Source organism: Andrographis paniculata, unplaced genomic scaffold (assembly GCF_009805555.1).
Source record: "Andrographis paniculata isolate CXL003 unplaced genomic scaffold, ASM980555v1 Contig69END, whole genome shotgun sequence".
In the NCBI taxonomy this organism is placed as follows: Eukaryota; Viridiplantae; Streptophyta; class Magnoliopsida; order Lamiales; family Acanthaceae; genus Andrographis; species Andrographis paniculata.
Genome location: NW_026137605.1, coordinates 8,529,932 through 8,551,408, shown reverse-complemented (window position 1 = coordinate 8,551,408; position 21,477 = coordinate 8,529,932). Strand labels below are relative to the sequence as shown.

The window sequence follows — 21,477 nt, the reverse complement described above, 5'->3', positions numbered from 1 at the left end:
CAGAATCATATATTTTAGCCTTACGGAAACATACATTATATATCGCGACAACAACAACGTCGCACAGATAGAAACCTCGCGAACAATGCACAACTTATTTATTTATTTTGTAATCTTAGCGATAGATAATTATTTATTTAATTTGGATGAGTGTCGAGATGGTAAGCCTCGATGTATTTGGTTATGCGAATAACTTGTTCGAGCAACGGGATAGGGTCCGGGGTGTCGTGGTTTGGCTTCTCGTATTCTAGAAGCCACGTGACAACGTGCGAATCGTCGAGTCTAACGGATGTAGTAAAAGCGTTGTTGGTTTCCAACAAAATGCCATCGATCGCAGTGAATTTAACACTCTTTTTTTCATCATCTACCTCAACTGATTCTATCGACTTCATCTCAATTCCACCTGCATTTATTTACCCGTCCATCCTTACATATATGTATAATAATAAATTATACTCCCTCCGTCCACAAAATAAGTATACATTTACTTTTGGCGCGGAGATTAAGGAATAATAATATTTTAATTATAGTAAGTAGGTAAAAGTAGTGAAATGATATTTTTGCCCTTACTTTTTTGGTATAAAAGTAATGATGTGATGTATATTAGGGGTATTTATGGAAAAAATGGGGTATTTAATGAAATGGTTACTTTGTAATTGGACGTCCCAAAATAGAAACATGTATACTTTCTAACTGGACGGAGGGAGTACTACATCCGTCTGACTCTAAGGGTCTCATTTATTTTTTATGTTTTGATATTTTAATATTAATTATTATATCAAAACGTAGTACAAATTAATAAAAAATTGCAAAAATACTTTCATTAGTGTCTTATTATACTAATAAAATGATACTTGTACAAAAAATTATACAAATATAAAAATATTTTTAATGTTAAGCATAATGGCGCAAAAAATAAATGCGACCCTCAGAGGTAGACGAAGAGAGTAAATGTTTTTTAATTTAAAAATATAAAAGACTCTATTTATATAAAAACAAGCTACACTTATTCTTCAAATAGCCAATTTATTAATTTTCATAAAAAAAAAAAATTTACTTTCTTGAATTATGTTCTATATAAAATATTATACTACTAAACAATTTTATCCTCAAATATAATAAAATAGTTAACATGAATTGACCTATGTGTCACCGCATAACAAATTTACTACTAAACATATTTGTTATTATTTTTTATCATTAACTAGTACTTATTATTTATTATAACCTATTTAAAAATGTCTTATTATAAAGTGTAGTTCATATATAAATTAAGGACATGGAGCAGCAGCTGATTCAATCAAATCAACGTGATATTGATTTAACCGAATCAACATATGTTATAAGGATAATTAACATATATTTATATATATCTCAATATATTTATAATACATTATAATATATTATATTATAATAGTAGATATTATCTTATAATATAATATATATTATACTATATACTAAATATATGTTGACCATCCATATGGTATATGCTGATCAAGTCAAATTAATTTGACTTGTCCAGATCAACAGAGGATCCGCAACCATAAATTATATATATGTTCAAATTTTGACAGGGAGTTTTGGAATTTTTAAGAATGATAAAAAATGAGTATTTAATATGATATTTCACAAAAGAAAAAAAAAACTTTGATAGTATGTTTTTCAAAAAATTATTGTAGATAAATAATACCAAAACAAAAATAATTGTGTGTTGATTATTACCACTAATCAACACTCTAACAACCTCTCTATGTATAGATACTATTTATTCGTGTAAGCTACAAAAATAACAATTAACCTATGAATGCAATAAATAAATAAATAAATAAATAACAAGATAACAAATCAATCCATTAAAATTTTTACATGGTAACTTAAAATATAAAGATGAATTCATCCAAACATAGTATTACCTTTTGTTTTATCATTTTTATTCGTCCGCAATCAATATATTTATTTCCTAACTTTGTAAATTAAATGGCGATTTCAACATAATAATAATAATAAAACATTATTATATTTTATCTAAACCACAAATATCTTATTTTAGTTAATAGACTCTTATACGCTTATCACACACAAAAACAACGATATTCTTTAATCTACATAACAAAAGTAAACGAATACATACAAGTTTCTCAAAAAATGGGATTTTTGAAGAACTTTTTTTTTTTTACTATTCCATGCTTTTCCCCTAATAGCATCGATTAAAATTTTTATTTTTATTTTTATATTATATTAAAAATTAATTCTAGCTAATTACATTCGAAACATTATATTAACGTCTATTTATATATATCTCATCAAATAACTATTTAAATTAAAAAAAATTACTATTCAAAATTCAAACTCTATACCTAAACCCTAAAACAAAAGCACCCGTAAATTCTCTCTCTCTCTCTATATATATATGTATATATATATGTACATACCTTGTAAGTATTTCCATAACACTTTGGAGCCTGGGGATCCATAGGTTCCCTGGAGATATTCGACGCTTTGTATTATATCGGGACAGATTCTGGAAATGTGGTGTGGATTTTGTCTGAACAATTCGTAAAATAATTCTCCATCTGATCTTATCTCAATCTGTGCTGATAATTTGCCCATCAAACCCATACTGATTATATATATTTATTTTGGATGGATATATGTGAGAATTAATAATCGAAAGATCTCATATTTATAGTCGAAGCAGAAACACAAATAGCTCTAATTAGTATATGCGCATTTACTTTTTAGGGTATGACGTGAATTAAATCAGTACGCCCTGTTTGGATTGTTATATTTATTCTCGTTTCATTTTTCAGCAAAAAAAATATTATTTTTTACTTTTTCTTTATCCTAAAAGTAATTTTTTTTTTAATCTATTTTTCTTAAAATATGTACTCAATCAAATAAAAACACAATTGGATGATGAATAAAGTACAATGTTTGAGCTATTTACATGTATTATTAATTTATATGTTGTATTTGTGCTGTGTTAACATAGATCTTGTATTGCTAATTATATATTCTCATATGCTGTCAGTTTATATGCTACTATGATTGTTACTATATATTTTTATCATAATAAAGTTTAATTTTGGTGATTTTAATTTTTCTTCTCTAACAAACCCTAATGCTAAGGTAGAAGGGACAGTGGAATGCGAAAGATAAAGGTAATTGAACGATGAATTATTAGGTATTAACTTAAATTTATTATTTAATAGCGCATGCGCCTCGCATCATATATATATATATATAGGTATATTATATAATAAACAATATATAAGTATATATGATATATATATATATATTTATATGTTATGTTGTGTATGTATATATAGGGTATATTTCTTTAGATGGGTTTAAAAAAAAATTGGTTTAAATTTGATATTAAAATAATGTATGATGAGAGATATTTTGTGAAAGAAAAAAAAAATATTTTTTTCGAAAAATGCAGAGTTCAAATAGTAAAAATCTGGAGTTTTAGGCGAAAGAAACATACGTATAATATTTATGTGTGTTTTATGTATCGATATATAATATTATATGTATATATATATAGTACAATGTTATAAATGAGATGATTGAAGGCAGAGAGAGAATAAATAGATGCAGAATAAATGGATACACGAGAGCAGATTGACGAGGAATTGATTGCATTTTATTGTGATTTACAGCCTATATCTATAGGCAAATTGAAAGAACAAAAATTGTAGCATTTTAATAGTCCAGGTAGCATCCACAATGTTACTACACAATATATATGCATATGCATTGTAATACAACAAGGTATGCATTATTAATTGGCTCGGAGAATTATTAGCCCTATTTAAATAATGTGTCTCACGTATGATCAAGAATTAATATTGCGAAAAAAAAAAAAATCATCATTATTAACTAAATAAAAATATATAAATATATAAACACATTGTATTTTTAAATGTCATAATTTCTTAGAAGGGATCTGCACGGATTTGCTTTTGGATATCCTTAAAAAGGCCTCGTATTAGTGGAGTTCACTTCAGACTTATAAGGTGTGAAATTTTCTTCATAATTTCAGATGTGTGACTTGAGTTTGAACCCCAACAAAATAAAATATAAGTGTTTGATTTAATATTTTTCGGAAAAAATTTTGTATTAATAACTTAAATTCTAAAAATCTTTCAAACAAACACGCCCTAGATGTCATGTTGCATGTATTTATATTCTATCTCACATAATTTGCATCCTATATTTATTAGGTTTGTTTATTTAGTATTTTTAGGTGGTATATATATTTTTTTATAAATATTATTAAAAAAATATAAAATATATTATATGAATTCACATAAAAAAAAAAAAAATTAATAAAAATATTATTTTTTATATTATTAAGACATTTTATGGTACATAAAATAATCTATACATCAAACATCTCCCTCTAAATCATTCATATATATATATATCTATCTTCATTTACATAAACACACACGTGGTTGGGATATATAAATAGGTAGTATTATTATCATATTATATACTAGTTTTGTCTAGCTTTAGCCGTCACAACTATTTTTTTCTGTTTTAATATTTGAATATTAATTCTTATATTAAAATATAGTACAAATCAAAAGAAAATAATAAAAATAATTATATTAGTATCTTATAATACTAATATAATAATATTTGTACAAAAAATTATATAAATATAAATATATTTTTAATGTTAAGTACAATGATGCAAAATGTAAATATAACGAAATTAACGGAGGGAATAATACTACACACGTGTGTGTATATATATATTGTTTTTTTTCTATTATCCAAATTTATATTTATTTTTTTATAATAAATGTGTGAAATATTTATTTTTTAAAATTAAATAGAAAAAATATATTTTTCAATATTGAATTCAATCGAGTGAGATATAGATAGATTAAATAGCAAGTTAATTGTGATTATCTTTTTATTTTTATTATTATTATTTTTGCATAATTTTAATAATTATGGATGTTATCTTATTTTAAATCCATAATTATGGATATTTTAATTTTTTTTTATTATTATATTTCTAATGAATGGACAAGCATTAATATGTTCATTCACTCATATTGACAACCAAAACAATTATTCCTATTCATCATGTTTGCCGACACTTTTTGTGGTGCTGATTTAAGAGGCGTAAAAAATCCAAACTGTGGAGTAACTGTAACTATTAGGATTATCATTTAGATTAAATTTATATTAAATGATTTATAAATTTATTGAAATTAAATGTATTTAGTAAATACGCCTCTTATGTGCAAAAATTCGATAACGTGATGAAACTAATTAATAATAAAAAAATATATATTAGGATTGTGATCACAAATCTAGATACAATATTCATTGCTTTTCATATCTTATCGTGAGAGTAACGGCAGAAACCATAACCGTTTTCTCAGAGTTGCGTCATAAGCTTGAAGATTACAAATCCCTCAATTAATTTGTAAGTCCGAATCTGACTATGTTAATCAATAAAGTTTGATTTATTTGCTTTATTTATATCTCAATTATTTCAACACGACAGATTCTGAACTTAAGGTTTAATTCCTGATAAGTTTTAACATATAGTAATTTTATATTCGATATCGATACAAAAGTATCAGAGCACCATCGGCCTTATTTTATTTTGCAAGGACTTTATCGACTCAACTAAATTCTTTATTTTATTTTCATTATCTCGAACGATACTTATTCTTACACTAACACACACACAGACATATATATATATACACACATATAGATACAAATATACATCGATCTATACGTGTATACAAACATCATATATCATCATCTTGTTCTTCATAATTAAAAGCTTTCGTATGTATTACTTATTATGATATTAATTTAATTTAAAAGTTATTTTTTTTCAAGATGATGAGAGTCGATTTCTTTGGTCATTTGAATGAGAAGTTGCAACAAAGAGATAGGGTCCTCGACGTCGTCGTTTAGCTTCTCGTACTCGAACTCCCACGTGACAAAATGGCTGCTGGCGCCGTTACCGGTGTCTACGCGCACGTGCGCAGTGAAGGTCTTGTAGAGGTCCAACAAATCTCCTTCGACCACCTTCATCGTCACACATTTTTTCTCTTCGTCAACTTCGACTATTTCCTTCGCAACCTTCTCTTTCCCATCTTCAAACAACACATTGTAAAGGGTTTGCTTAGTTTAAGTTTGTGTTTAAATTTGTTATTTAAATAATAATTTGATGATATAATATTATATATATATATATTTTAGAAAATTGCATGATATAAAAATTGAATAAAAAGGAAAAGTTATAAGTAAACTTAAATATATACTCCCCGTCCAGCTAGAAAGTATACATGTTTCTATTTTGGGACATACAATTACAAAGTAACAATTTCATTAAATACCTAATTTTTTCCACAAATACCCCTACTTTACATCACATCATTACTTTTAGACCAAAAAAGTAAGGGCAAAAATGTCATTTCACTACTTTTATCTACCCACTACAATTAAAATACTATTATTCCTTAATCTCCGCACCAAAAGTAAATGTATACTTATTTAGTGGACGGAGGGAGTATAATATTAAAGAGTAACAGCTGCGAGTTTTACGTCATCAATATATATATGCATATAATATTTCATCCGCCTAATTCAAAATATTTTTTTTAGCATTTTTGTTTATTCTATTTCAAAGTATTTATTTTCTATTTTAGAAAAAATAATTATACACTAATACCAATACGTCAACTTTTACCTAAATTACAAACATACCATTACACATACAATTACTTTATATATAAAGTTAAATGACAAAAATATCAAAATATTTTATACACTTTCACTAACCAATAAAATACTATTATTATTTTTTAATTTATAACAATCTCCTAAAGGACCTATTTGATAAAGGACGGAGGGAGTATATAATATATAACATAATTTCAGTTATATAGTGTATATATGTGTATTAGGATTAATTTTAATTAATATTATAGATAATTTTTATGGTTAATTAATTTCATTTAATTAGTTATGTCATGTTATGTCATAAATCATTTTTCACAAGATAGCTATATATAATCTCGTAATTAAAAAAAATAAATCAATGAAAAACTAAAATAATACTTACATAGCTTCTTTTGCTTTTTTATTTCAAAAAAACAATAAAAATACTATTCATGAAGTACGTCTTCAATCAAAATATATAATTTTTTTTTCACAGACTATAACATTAAAATATTATTTAAATCATACATCAAATTGCCACACTAATTCAAATCAAAACCAAACAAACCTTTCTCGTTTGTATTTGTAAGAAAAAAAAAAACAATAATAAAAATAGTTGGTCCGCGTGGGTAATAGAAAGAGCATACCATGTTTATATTTCCAGAAGATCGTAGATCCATGAGTTCCCCAGTCGCCGTCGTGGAGATCACAACTTTGAATTTTGTCGGGTGTGATGCCGGAGACTTGGTGCGGATTGTGGCGCCATAGGTCGTGGAACAAATCTCCGTTTGATTTTATCTCTATTGTTGCCGATAATTTTCCAAACAAACCCATGGAATTAGAAGAACTTCGATCGCTAATCTAAATTATTTTTAGGAAGAGTATCGAACCAATTAAAAGAGAGAGAGAGAGAGAGAGAAATAACAAGTTGTATGAAGAAATTAATGATATTGTTGGTAGAATTATTTGAAGTTTAGGGCCTCTATTTATAATTGAGAAATTTTATATGTTTGAATTGTTTTATTTAATTTTACATAATAAAAAAATGAAAATACAAAATCAATATTTACTCTTACATAATATGTACGCCCGTGTGAAAAAGAAAAATATTAGTCTTCGTTTGGATAAAAATTTTAGAGATTTGAAATTTTTTGAAAATAATACAAGTTTGAAATGTATATTTTTGTTTGATTGTGTTTTTATTCATTTACAGTAATTTTTCTTTTCTTTTTTTTTTTTTCAAAAAATATGACATTATATGTTTATTTTAAATTATTTAATATTTCTCTCCGTGTCACATATGATAAAACATTTGAATATAAGTAGAATAAATTAAAAATTAGGAGATGTGATGAGATGAGAAAAGTGCATTAATTTTTATTATTATTATTTTTTTTTTTTATTTGAGTGATATGATAAAATAAAATATACTTAATTTATTTCATATTTTAAAAATATTACAAAGTATATATGACATACAAAAATAGAAAATATTAAAGAATATGTGAATAATATTAATCATGTATTGTGTTTGTGTATATAAATATTAGCCTATTACATGGTATGAGGATAGCCAAAATTAATTTATATAAAAAATACGATAACTAAATCAAATAAAAAATATTAAATAAACGAATCAAAATTTCATAAATATATATTACAATTTAATTATTCATAATCACTCTTAAATTAAAAATTAAAATAAATTTGAAAGAAATTTGTCTGTCATTTATACATGGTTGTTAGCTTTTAGTAGTGAACAATGTGCAAATAACATACTAAATAATATATATATAATAATGAACAGAAAAACAAACAAATAATATTAAGTAAATTATAAATCAAATAAAACTTATATACTATTTTAAATTCTAAGCTAAGTTAGATATAAAATATTTATTTATAATCTTATTAAATAAAACATTAAAATAAATTTTGAAATAAATTCATATATTTTTATCGCATTTTTTTTTTCTCTTTTATCGCCAGTTTGAAAAGAAACTTTAAACAATATATAAAAAAAATAAATACGTTAACAAAAGTAAAAAAAATATTGAATAATATTAAGTAATAAAAATTATAAATTACAAAATTTATATTTAAAGTGAAATCAAATATAAGTTGAATTAAAATATTTATTAACAAATCATATTAGATAAAAACAAAAGACTCAAAATTTGAATATAATTTCAAATTTTCAACAAAAACAAATCGTATTAAAATAGTAAAATTCTAAATCAAATTAATTAAAAAAAAATATATATAGAATAACAATAAATAAGAATTGATTAGTAAAAAATAACAAATAACAAATAAAACAATGCATACAAAATAAAAATAAAAGTACTAAGATTAAAATATAGTATTCCCCCGTCACATAACAAAATATCTATTTTTCAATTTTAGTCCGTTCCATAGCAAAGTATCCATTTCCTTTTATTTTAGTAATTGTACTATCTACCTAACATTACAAATACTCTTACAACTTACAATATATTACACAAATGTCATTATCTTTCTATCACACATACTAATAAAGTTATTTTAGTCATTTCTATTTTATTCTTACTATATCCCAATATAATATTAATATTTCTAAAACTACGTGCAAAAAGCAAATTGATACTTTTTATGGAACGGATGGAGTAATTTTTATAAATTACTAAAATTGATCTTAATTTTCAGTATGGATTTTTTTGATATTCTTTTAAATAAAATATTCAAAATTTAAATATAATTTACAAATTTAGGGAAAAATATTTTAATATAATATTCAAAATTAAATCAATTGAAAAAATGCATATTAAATAAGAATGAATAAAAAAATTAGTAAAATATAAATATAACACAATATATAATTTAGAAATACATAGATAATAAGAATAAAAATAATAAAATAAAAATATTTATATATGTATATTAAAATTTGCCATAATTTTTTTTATGGTTTCTTTAAATATTTTTTCAAATCAAAAGATTACAAATTTAAACATAATCTAAAATATTGAAAAATATACTATAATATAATAATCGAAATCAAATTAATTAAAAAAACAAATACTTGAAATTAAATGAAAAATATTTTGTTAGTAGAAAATAAAACTAACACAATAGATATTTTAAAAAATACATATACAATAATAATGGAATTATAATTAGTAAATACATAATAAGAATGAAAAATATTTTATTAGTACTCCCTCCGTCCTTGCAGAAAGTATACAAATTTCTATTTTGGGACGTCTAATTATAAAGCAATCATTTCATTAAATACTCAATTTTTTTCATAAATACTCATACTTTACATCATATCATTACTTTTATACCAAAAAAGTAAGAACAAAAATGTCATTACACTACTTTCACTTACCCATTGTAACTCCGCACCAAAAGTAAATGTATACTTTTACTTGGACGGAGGGAGTATAAAATAAGAATAACACAACAGATAATTTTAAAAGAATACATATACAATAATAATGAAGTATTAGAATATTATACTGAAAATTAAATAAATTAGTAAATAAATATATAATAAGAATAAAAAGAATATATTAGTAGAAAATTAAAATTAATTTAATAATATTATTATACTTAATAAAATAAAATAAATAAACAAAAAGAGAAAAAAAAATACTATATTTGATTTTATTTTTCTTTCTCTTCTATTTTATTTTTCTTTTCATTCTTTTCTTCTCTCTTTTTTCTTTGAGATTTTTTTTTTTTTTTCATCATAGTATGGATAAAAAAATTGATTAGTAAAATTTTTTATATAATTTAAAATTTATTAGTCAGATAAAACAAATTTATTATAAAATTTTCATGTGGAAAAACATTTACTTTGAACGATAACAAATTATATATGTAAATAAAATGCGAAAAAAAATAATCACGTGAAAACCTTTCTAGGTAAAAAAAATAAAAAAAATCAGCCGTTGTCCAAACCAAAAGTAAAAAATTAAAATATAAGAGTTTTTTTAAGAATACATATAAATATGTTCAATCATTATTAAATCAACCAACAAAAACAATCAATTTAAGAAAAATAAAGATAAAAAATCAAACCTAAAAACTTTATCGTTCTGGTCGAACTACATGTATCCTAACTAATAATAAACGCAACGAACTACGAACACTTCTTGAAAATTTCTGATTGATCCGACGGTCAATGAAGCGGAATCACTGTTGGATGAAAATCTCATAATAATTTTTGTTGGGGCGACTTTGATTTAATCCCTTACGTATATATAAATATACAAAACTCTAATTTTATACATATCTTTATTATTTATTATCTTGATAATTTTGGATTTTGTTAGATTAGTACGGGTTATCCTAATAAATTTTAACTAATTATTCAAACTTATTATTTAAAAAATAAAATTTTTTTAAAATTATGAGAGTGCACGAATTAAAATGTCTTGTACTATATATATATATTAATTATTGAGTTGATATATATTAATGATGCATTGTTGAACTGATTCAAATATTCTACTTGCTCCCTCCCTTAAAATTAGCCCATTTGGATTCGGCGCATGAATTAAGAAAAATGAAATTTTTTTTTTTTGAAAATTTAGTTAAAAAGTAAAGTAAATGAAGAGAGAATGCAATGCAGTGTTACAAATAAATATTGAATGGAGGGTAATAATTGATTGGTTAACTTTGTTAAAATTAGTAATGGGATAAATTTAGTGGACGGACTAAAAAAGAAAGTGAGAATAAATTTGGCGGACGAAGGGACTAATTTATTTTACCAAATAGTGATGAATAATACTCCCTCCGTCCCAAACACCCTGCAACATTTCCTTTTTGGTATGTCCCAAACACCTTGCAATATTTTTAAAATAAGAAATAATTAATTATACTTAATCTTTACTCTACCCTTTATCCCCTCATCATCCAAATAAAAAAAATAAAATATATATTTCTATCTCCATCGCATAACTTAATTTCTAAATTATCCTACTTAATACTACTCACCTAAAAACCCGTGCCAAAAGCAAATGTTGCACCTTGTTTGGGACCGAGGGAGTATTAAATAAGTATTTTATGCATATATATGTATATATAACTGATTGAATATTAGCATTATATTATTTGTATCTATATGCATAATATTGTCTAAATATTCTACTTTTTTCGTCTCATAACAAATTATTCATTTTTTCATTTTAATATGTTCTATAACAAAGTATTCATTTAGTAACTATATTATCTACCTAACATTACAAATACCCTTACAACTTGCAATATATTACATAAATGTGATTACATTTATATCAAATATACTAATAAGGTTATTTTAATCATTTATACTTTATTTTTATTATATTTTAATATAATACTAATATTTCTAAAATTACGTAAAAAAAATAAATAGATATTTACTCGTGGAACGAAGAGAGTAAATTAATTTAGTAAATGATGTTGATTCATCAGTTGTTCACCTTATATTTTTTTTATTTTTTTTTGAATAATGTGGGATAATTTTTAGTAAAAAAAAAATATTAGACTAAATATTTATCTTATTTTATAAAGTAACGTACTATCAAATATACAACTATTATTTTACAATTTTTTTAAAACTTCATTTTTTTTTTCAATTTATTTTTTTAATTTTTTTATATTGAAAAGACACAGAACGTTCATATAATGAGAGCCACTCAAACATTTGAACTATTTATTTGATTGGCATTCCAACTACTTCCACTATCAAATGTCGGCTCTCGGACACCATACATGGGATATGACTGAATTTTCATTTGACTGATTTTAGGAGTCCATTTTGGGTTTGATTGTCTGGTTTTGGGATTTTGAGTTGAGATTTGAATAGTAAAAATTTTGAATTTGAATAGTTGTATGATGTGATATGAATAGGTGTTGATGTAATATTTTGAATGTAAAATTAATTTTTAGTATAATATAAAAAATAAAAAATAAATGTTTAATTTAATATTTTTGAGGGAAAAAAATGAGATGAATAATGTATATAAAATCCAATTCTCCAAATAAATACACTCATTATACAGATGAGATTGTATGCTGAACTCGATAATTCAGCATGACAGAATTAATTTTACATTATTGATTAAAAATAAATGCACTAAATTATCTTTATTTAATTAGTGGTTAGTATTAATTCAGCATATGTTGAATTAATTTTAACAAATCAATATGTGATTCAAAACATTTTTTATATATAAAAATATTTATATCCTGTTAAATCCTTATAATGTTAATTTGACCGGATAAATATATGCTATAGGGTGACTAGCATATATTTATATATTTTAATATAATATATGTTGTATTATAAATATATTGATATATATATATTATTGATCACCCTTGTAGCATACGATTTTCTCTATCCCAATTTGAATTTTTCGAAAAATGTAAATTAATATTGAACGACTAACGTATTCAAAATGGAATAATCAGTATTTGTATAAATATAACAATAATTTATTTATTTTTAATTGAAGCAATATATCTTTGTTAGAGTTAATATGGGCTTATTTATTCTAAATCAGATGTCACATCAATTCTCATTATGTTTACTATCTTATTGAAATTTCAACATTAAGACAAAAGATAATGATATCTTTTTTTTTTTTTTATATAATTATAATATCTTTTTTGTATATAACTACTTTTAATAATTATTTTTTAATAGAATAAAAAATAAAAAATAAAAAAATAATAATAATTTGATCGGAACCAATATTGATTTTATATTATATTTTATAATTATTTCATTAACTAAGTTGAAGAAGAAAATAAATTGATTGTCCAATCAACTTAGATTGGGCTTCTATTAATGGGCCTGGATGTTAGTTTAAAATCAATATCATGACTTGTGATTTATGTCTAATTTTTTCTTTTCAAGAATACTAATTATTATTATTTTTATTTTTATTATTTTCAATAAAATCATATAAAATATAACACATTCAACTATTATTTTATCTTAAAAGCAACAAACATCAAAATCTACCAATTTAAACCAAACAAATGTAGGGATGTCAAATGGGGCGAGTTAGCCCCGACCCGCCCCGGACCCGTTCTTAATGGGACGGGTTCGGGTCTAAATAATATGTTTCGGGGCGGATTGTGAATTTAAAATTTTAAACCCGGCCGGGTTCGGGGCGGGTTATGGGTTTTACTAAAAACCCGCCCCAATCCGGACCCGAATCCGGATATTTTTTAAAATTATTATAACTAATATATATGTACATTTATATAATAAAAATATATTATTTATTTACTTAAATAATTTTAAATATAAAATTCAATTAGTCGTATGCTCCAAATAATTTTTTAAAATTATTATACCTAATATATGTATATTTATATAATAAAAATATATTATTTATTTATTTATCTTATTTTTATGGATCAATATTTGATTGTTTTTAAATTTTTTTTGTGCTTTTAATGCTATTTGTTTTAGTATTCGATTGTTAAAAAAATATTTATTATTATATATTTTTTTTAAAAAAAAAACGGATTTGCCGGGTTGGTCCCAAACCCGAAGGATTTGGGGCGAGGCGGGTCCTAGGGCCAAGTGAAAGCGGGGCAGGACGAGTCTCAGAGCCTAATATTTTCTAGCGGGGTGGATCTCGGGGACTGCAGAACCCGTCCCAAACCCGCCCCGTTGACATCCCTAAACAAATGCCACATCTAGAATAGGTTCTTTAAGAAGTATTAAATCAAATATATATTTTTTAATATTATTTTAAAAATTTCTTTTTCATTGAAATTTAAAAATTTCTTTTTCATTGAAAATTTTTTATTATTATTTAAATTCAAAATTTTTATTATAAAAAACTCAAACCCAAAATTCAAATACCCAACTAAACATACCCTATGTAACATTTATATAGCACCTAAAATGTCTATACAAATATTGAATTTTTAGTTTGTATTTTGATTTTAGATTTTTGTTAAACAGTCTTTAAATGTTAACTGTATTCTTTATAGGTATGATAAGGGCTGCATAGTATATATACTCAAATTAAAAAAAAATAAAAATTATAGAATTATTTTATTAAAATATATTAAAACACGAGTATAAATGATTTGTAATTGGTTTTAAATGGTATATTAATATTAATTTTAAAAGAAAAATCTTACGTGCAAAAGAATAATTAAATATATTAATTTTTCACAAACAAAAGCTAATATTATTTCATAAAATGCTACTCCTTTTGTCCCATTTGAAATTTTGTAGTAGATAAGAAAATTATACTTCCTTCGTCCCTTAACAATCTATCTATTTTTGTATTTTGGTCTGTTCCATAAGAAAGTATTCATTTTCTTATCTATCTAACATTACAAATACTCTTTCAATTTACAATGTATTACACAAATGTCATTACATTTATATCATACCATACTAATAAGATTAGTTTAGGTTTTTTACTTTTATTTTTACTACATCCCAATATAGTACTAATATTTCTAAAATTTCGTGCAAAAAAGCAAATAGATAGATAGATATGAAACGGAGGAAGTAATATTTTATTAATTAGTAAAAATATGTAGAGGTTTTTTTAATATGTTTACCCTTTGACTTTATGTATAAATTAATTATATGTATAATGATATATTTGTAATGTATATAAAACTTAAGCGTATTTTGATATTAGTATAGGAATACTTTTACTAAAATAAGAAATGCATACTTTAAATTGCGACGAATAAAAATAATAAAAATAATATTTTGAATTGGAAGAGAGAGTAACTATATGCTATAGAAAATGTGTATAGATGAGTCCGAAAAGGTCTATCAATTGCTAGCATCATCATAACTAACTTAAAATTATATTAATGCATAATCATAAATAAAATCAAAAGTGATTGAAAATATCAAAATTTTTATTAATTATTCATATATTAATTTTGTAACATAAAAGAAAAATATTTATGTATTAAAAATAATACTCAGTAAAATATTTTTATTAATTTATTTCTATACACATTTCTTAATCCCTCTGTTCTACGTACGATGTCTATATTGTCGTTTCTGTTCGTCCAACATCTCATGTCATTTTTTTAAAAGAAAATGATTAAGCATCTTAATCTTATTTTAATTTTTCTAATTTAATTTTTTATAATTTTAATTAAACTAATTAGTTATATTAATTTTTAATCTATAATAATTTAAAGTACATGTTAATTATTTTAACTAATATATTCTTAATTATCTACTAATTATACTTATTTAAATTTCCGTGTATACAGTAACTAAGACATCCAATGTGGGACGAAAGGATTATTATATATGGGTTTTACAATAATCGAAATATATTTTAATTTGAATACCATTTTACATTATCTAATAAATATAATGTATTATTATTCTCAATAAAAATACAAAAAATGTATCTCAACATGTGTCATGTGTAGCAACATGATCAAAAATATTTCTTCTAACATGGATTTTTAGTTGATAATGATGGCTAAGTGGTCAAGTTTCGTTGTTTAGGACATTGATAACTCCTCTTTTGGGCAATTGACTACCATAGTAATTATACTATATATATATAGATAACGATAATTACGTCGTTGAAATTCAAAATTTAGTATTGTGTGAATAACATAATTTTTTTTAGCTAACCGTTACTATAGTGTTAATTACTTACTTATATAGAATAACATAATTTTTTTTACTAATTTGTAAAACATTACAAATAAAATCATACGATGAAAAATCAATTTAAAAAACTATCTAAATTATTCTTACACTGTCTACTTACAAATTATAATAAAACATTCTTTGAATAATTAATTTTTTATTACAAAACATTTTAATCAATATTTACTTTTTAAGAGACTCAATATACCTAATATATAAGTCAAATGCAAACAAACATACCCTTATTTTTAAAGAGGGGACAAGTTTGAAAAGCAAAAGCATAAATAAAAGTAATCTAAATTACTTACTTGTGCTTTTATATATATAATGTTTAAAATAAAATCATTATCAAATATAATATATTTATAGAAAAAGAAGTAAGTGATATTATAAGAAAAAAGAAATACAAAACATATATCTATCTGAAAATTGTGTAATGTTAGTGTGTTGAAAAAAATAAATAAATAAATAAAAAGACAAATAAGTAAACCCTCGATCGAATCTAATACCCTGACCTCAGGGTCACGAGTTTACTCTCCACGCCACCAGGTCATCCCTTATGGGACTTATTGTTTGTATTTTATGTATATTTGTAATTATATATTTATAAATTTATATAAAAACTAAGGATAATTTAATATTAATGTGTGATTATTATTATTCTAACATAAAATAGATAGTTTAAATAAACCTACAAAATTAATAAAATTGATAATTTTATGTGTTATATAAATTCTTGCTATATGTTATTACTTGATATAGTTTTATTTGTCTTCCATATTAACCTATATTTTGTAATTTCTATCTAAAAAAATTTCTATCATTGTTCATAATTAATATATATTCCTAATTTAATAATAATTAAAAAAATCTTTATATTTTATTTAAAATTACAATCATATCACAATTCATCCATGGTATTTTCAAATAGATTTTCGATATTATACAACATACTATAAATATATATATATATATACATACATAATTCACACCAAGAATATGTATCATTAACTAATCATTAAAATCCCGCGGAAAAACTATAACAATAGCATTTATAAATTATTTTATCGTCAACTGTCGATTGGGAAATTTGTTTCTTTACCTAATTACTATATTTATACCTTTGTCTTTCAGTGGCAGGCAGCCTTCCACTAATTTTAATAATTTAAAATAATAATAGTCCCATATATATTAATTTAATTTAATTATCGCTTTTATATCATGTGTGTCCTATTAAATAAATTTGAAACAACGATAATTTCCTCATAACATATAAAATTATTTAAATTCATTTCCAGTCAGTCAACTGAATTGATTTTTACAAATAAACAAAATTTTAGGGCACAAGAAGTGTCTCGATGGCCGTCAAATTCTTGCAGTCTTTTGATTCCCGTCGGGAACTAAAGAGACATGTGTATAATTTCGCAAACTCCCGGCTCCACTACGCCGTATCGATCTTTACCCGTCGAATTATTTCATCTAACGGCTGAGATCTATCTGGAGTTCTACTCCCGTGCCTTGGGAATTTTAGCGACCTCCAAAAGGTAGCCATTGACCGTCACTATATGATCAAATGAAAACACTCGAAATTTTTTCAAATTTCCACAAAATAATGATCAAATAATGATTCGTTTCCATCTCTTCGTGTCCTTCGTTTTGCTCCGATCCATCGCCGCCGACATCGCCGCCGACCGCGCAGCCCTCCTCCGCCTGAGAGACGCCGTCCGCGGCCGCACTCTCACGTGGAACGCCGCCAGCGCCGCCGCGCCGTGTGTTTGGGAGGGAGTGGAATGCGACAACGCAACCAACCGCGTGGCGGAGCTCCGCCTACCCGGCGACGGCCTGACGGGGGGCCTCCCGCCGAACACCGTCGGAAACCTAACCGAACTCCGGGTCCTCAGCCTCCGCCGGAATTCCCTCTCCGGCGAGCTCCCATCGGACCTAGCCTCGCTGACGCTGCTCCAAACCCTCCACCTCCAGGGGAACCAATTCTCCGGCGACCTCCCCGGCGGGATTTTCCGATTGACAAACCTGGCGTTTCTCAATCTCGCTGACAACAGATTCTCCGGCAGCATCTCGCCGGAGTTTAACCGCCTGAGTAATTTGAAACACCTTTATCTGCAGAACAACGCCTTCGCTGGACCGGTGCCGGAGCTGGACCGCCTGCCGGAATTAACGAAGTTCAACGTTTCTTTTAATTCCCTGACCGGAGAAATTCCGGCGGGATTAGGCCGTCGTTTCAACCAGTCGTCTTTCCTCGGCACCTCTCTCTGCGGCGGCCCCGGCGCTCCATGCGCCGATTCCGGAGGCGGCGGTGGCGACGCCGCAAGCGAAGGTAAACTTTCCGGCGGCGCGATCGCCGGAATTTCCATCGGATCACTTCTAATCTTCATTATACTCCTCGTGATCCTATTCATCGTGTGGTCGAAATTCAAAACTCGAAAAATTCTACCCCAAACCCAAAGATCATCTCCAACTCCGGCGTCTCCAGAAAATCCCCAAATTCTCGACCCTGAAAACCCTAATTTAATTTCCGATCAAATCGCCCCGGCGAGCGACGACGCTGCGAAATTACACAAGGAAGAATCAAATCCGACGATCAGAAAGCGCGCAACCGACGGTCTGATATTCTTCGGCGACGACGTGGAGGTATTCACCTTGGAGGAGCTTCTCCGGGCGTCGGCGGAGGTCATCGGAAAAGGCACCGTCGGGTCGACATACAAGGCGTATTTTGACAGCGGCGTCGAGGTCATTGTTAAACGCCTGAAATTCGTGAGCCTGTCGGAGGAGAATTTCCGTTCAAAAATCGAGGAAGTCGGAGCACTGGTCCACGATCATCTGGAGCCTCTTCGAGGTTACTTCTATGGCAGAGACGAGAAGCTTCTTCTCTACGAGCCGATGCCCAATGGCAGCCTGGCACGACACCTCCATGGTACGTAAAACCCTAATTGTACCCCTTCTAATTCTTTAATTTATTTATTTATTTTCCAAAATTGCTCACAGTTCATAATTTCACATTGTATTGAAAAAGTGTGCTGAATGAATATTTGAACTTTTCATTAAGATAATAATTATAATATTTTTATTAGAAAAAAAAATGTATTTTATTTTTTCAAAAAAAAAATCAAATAACGAACCTTATGATAGTCTTGCACCATTTTTAAATAATCATATATAAATTAATTTTAAGTAATATATACTATTTCCATACGACACCAGTGGTCTCGTTGTTTTTTGACGTGTTAAATTTTTGAATATTAATTATTTTATAAAAATATAATAAAATTAAAGAGAAAAATGTAAAATTATTTTTATGCAAAAAATTATATAAATATAAAAATATTTTTAATATTAAATATAATGTAAAAGATAAATAATACTCCCAAAATTAGAGAGAGGAAGTATTTAAAAAAAAAAATTCATTTTATATATTTTTTCATTCAAGTATTAATTCTTGGTAATAAATAAAAAAACAGGGGAGAAAGAAGAGCCATTGTCCTGGAAAATCAGGGCCAAGATTGCTCTAGGGGCGGCACGTGGCATCGCCTATCTCCACTCCATCAGCGGCGGTGCCGCCACATCTCACGGCAACATAAAGTCGTCAAACATTTTCCTTACAGAGTACTACAATGCCCGTGTGTCCGAATTCGGCTTGACTCAGCTCGTTTCGCCAATTTCAATCCTTAACGGATATCGGGCGCCAGAGGTGTCCGATACCCGGAGGATGTCCCAACAGGCCGATGTCTACGCATTTGGAGTTTTGATCCTTGAATTGGTTACCGGAAAATCTCCGGACACGGCGCTGGTGGAGGAAGGGACCGAGCTACCAAATTTGGTGGAATCCGTTGGGCCGGAGAAATGGAAAGATGAAATTATTGATCCTAGTTTGGTTCGATTCGAATACGAGATCGACGACATTGTCCAATTTGTCCATTTGGCGGTGGCGTGTACTGGTCGGAGCCCCGACCGGCGGCCGTCCATGGCGGAGGTTGTCAGAAGGATTGAGGAAATTTGTGGTTAGAATTACCTGCCGCTGCTTAATTATGTTTGTGGAATCATTTTTAGTGTTTCTTGATGATGTATTATTATTCTTTTGTAATAACCCTAGTTCCCCTGTTTTGCTTTTTTGCTCTCTTTTTATTTATATATATCTTTTTTTTTTATTACTCTATCTATAGATACAGAAATTTAAAGCATATAAGTGGTAAATAATTAATTTAGTTTAATTAATATTAGAAACAAAATTATAAATTATAATTAAAATGTAAAATTTTAAAAAATTTGACATTTTTTACACCATGCTGGGAGGGAGGGAGTTTTTTGTAGTTAATAAATCACTCCTCCGTCTGTCTCTTATACAACTTAATATAAATAATTATGAATTAAAGTTAATAATTAATTAATTTAATAAAATTTTTAAAAATAATTAAAAGATAAAATATTTTTTCAAAAAAGAAATTTGGCATAACAATGTGAGACTAAAAAATATTAAGTGGGACGAAGAAGAAAGTATTTTAATTTATAGAAATATTATAGAAAAATTATAGCTATTTATTTAAGGTTGAAGGAATATTTGGTGAAAAGAAAATATTAATTTTTTTATAAAAAAATTGTAAAATTTAATAGGATGAACAAGTCAACCGCGGGTCTTGTGTATTTTTCCTGGCAAGTCAACAACTGAGTTTTCATTCTTATTGGCCGAAGATATATCTTGTCAAAGAAATATTAAATGGGAAATTGATTTTTAAGACTTTGGGAACATTTATTTGTCATTATTTTATTGAGATTATTATTATTATTATTATTTTATGTATTAACCACTTTAATTTATAATTCATTGTTGATATGCAATTTTAATGTAATATATTAAATATTAATGAAATAAATGACTAAATAAAACAATACTACGATATTTTAATTTCCCAAACAAATTTCAATTATTATTTTTATTTGTATACATATTTACTAAATTTGATATTATTAGTTAATAAGTTTTTGTTTGGTTGTTTGGATTTTGAGTTAGGATTTGAATAATAAAAATTTTGTATTAGAATAATTATATGATGTGATATAAACAAGTGTAGGTGTTGATGTAATATTTTGAATATAAAATTAATTTTTAATAT

At 26.1% G+C, this 21,477-nt stretch overlaps 2 protein-coding genes across 2 annotated transcripts; one reads left to right on the top strand and one right to left on the bottom strand.

Moving 5' to 3' along the window:
* On the bottom strand, positions 1 to 7,673 carry LOC127264002 (MLP-like protein 34). Its single transcript, XM_051293327.1, has 4 exons — positions 7,356 to 7,673; positions 5,872 to 6,140; positions 2,433 to 2,631; positions 1 to 403 (listed from the first exon to the last, which is right to left on the bottom strand). Exons 1-4 carry the CDS (start codon positions 7,540 to 7,542, stop codon positions 138 to 140), a joined length of 921 nt encoding a protein of 306 aa, XP_051149284.1. The 5' UTR covers positions 7,543 to 7,673; the 3' UTR covers positions 1 to 137.
* A 10,273-nt stretch (positions 7,674 to 17,946) lies between these two features.
* Positions 17,947 to 20,517, top strand: LOC127263367 (probable inactive receptor kinase At1g48480). The gene is made up of 2 exons (XM_051292355.1): positions 17,947 to 19,283; positions 19,828 to 20,517. The coding sequence occupies exons 1-2, from the start codon at positions 17,975 to 17,977 to the stop codon at positions 20,370 to 20,372; spliced, it is 1,854 nt and encodes a 617-aa protein (XP_051148312.1). The 5' UTR covers positions 17,947 to 17,974; the 3' UTR covers positions 20,373 to 20,517.
* Positions 20,518 to 21,477: the final 960 nt, after the last annotated feature.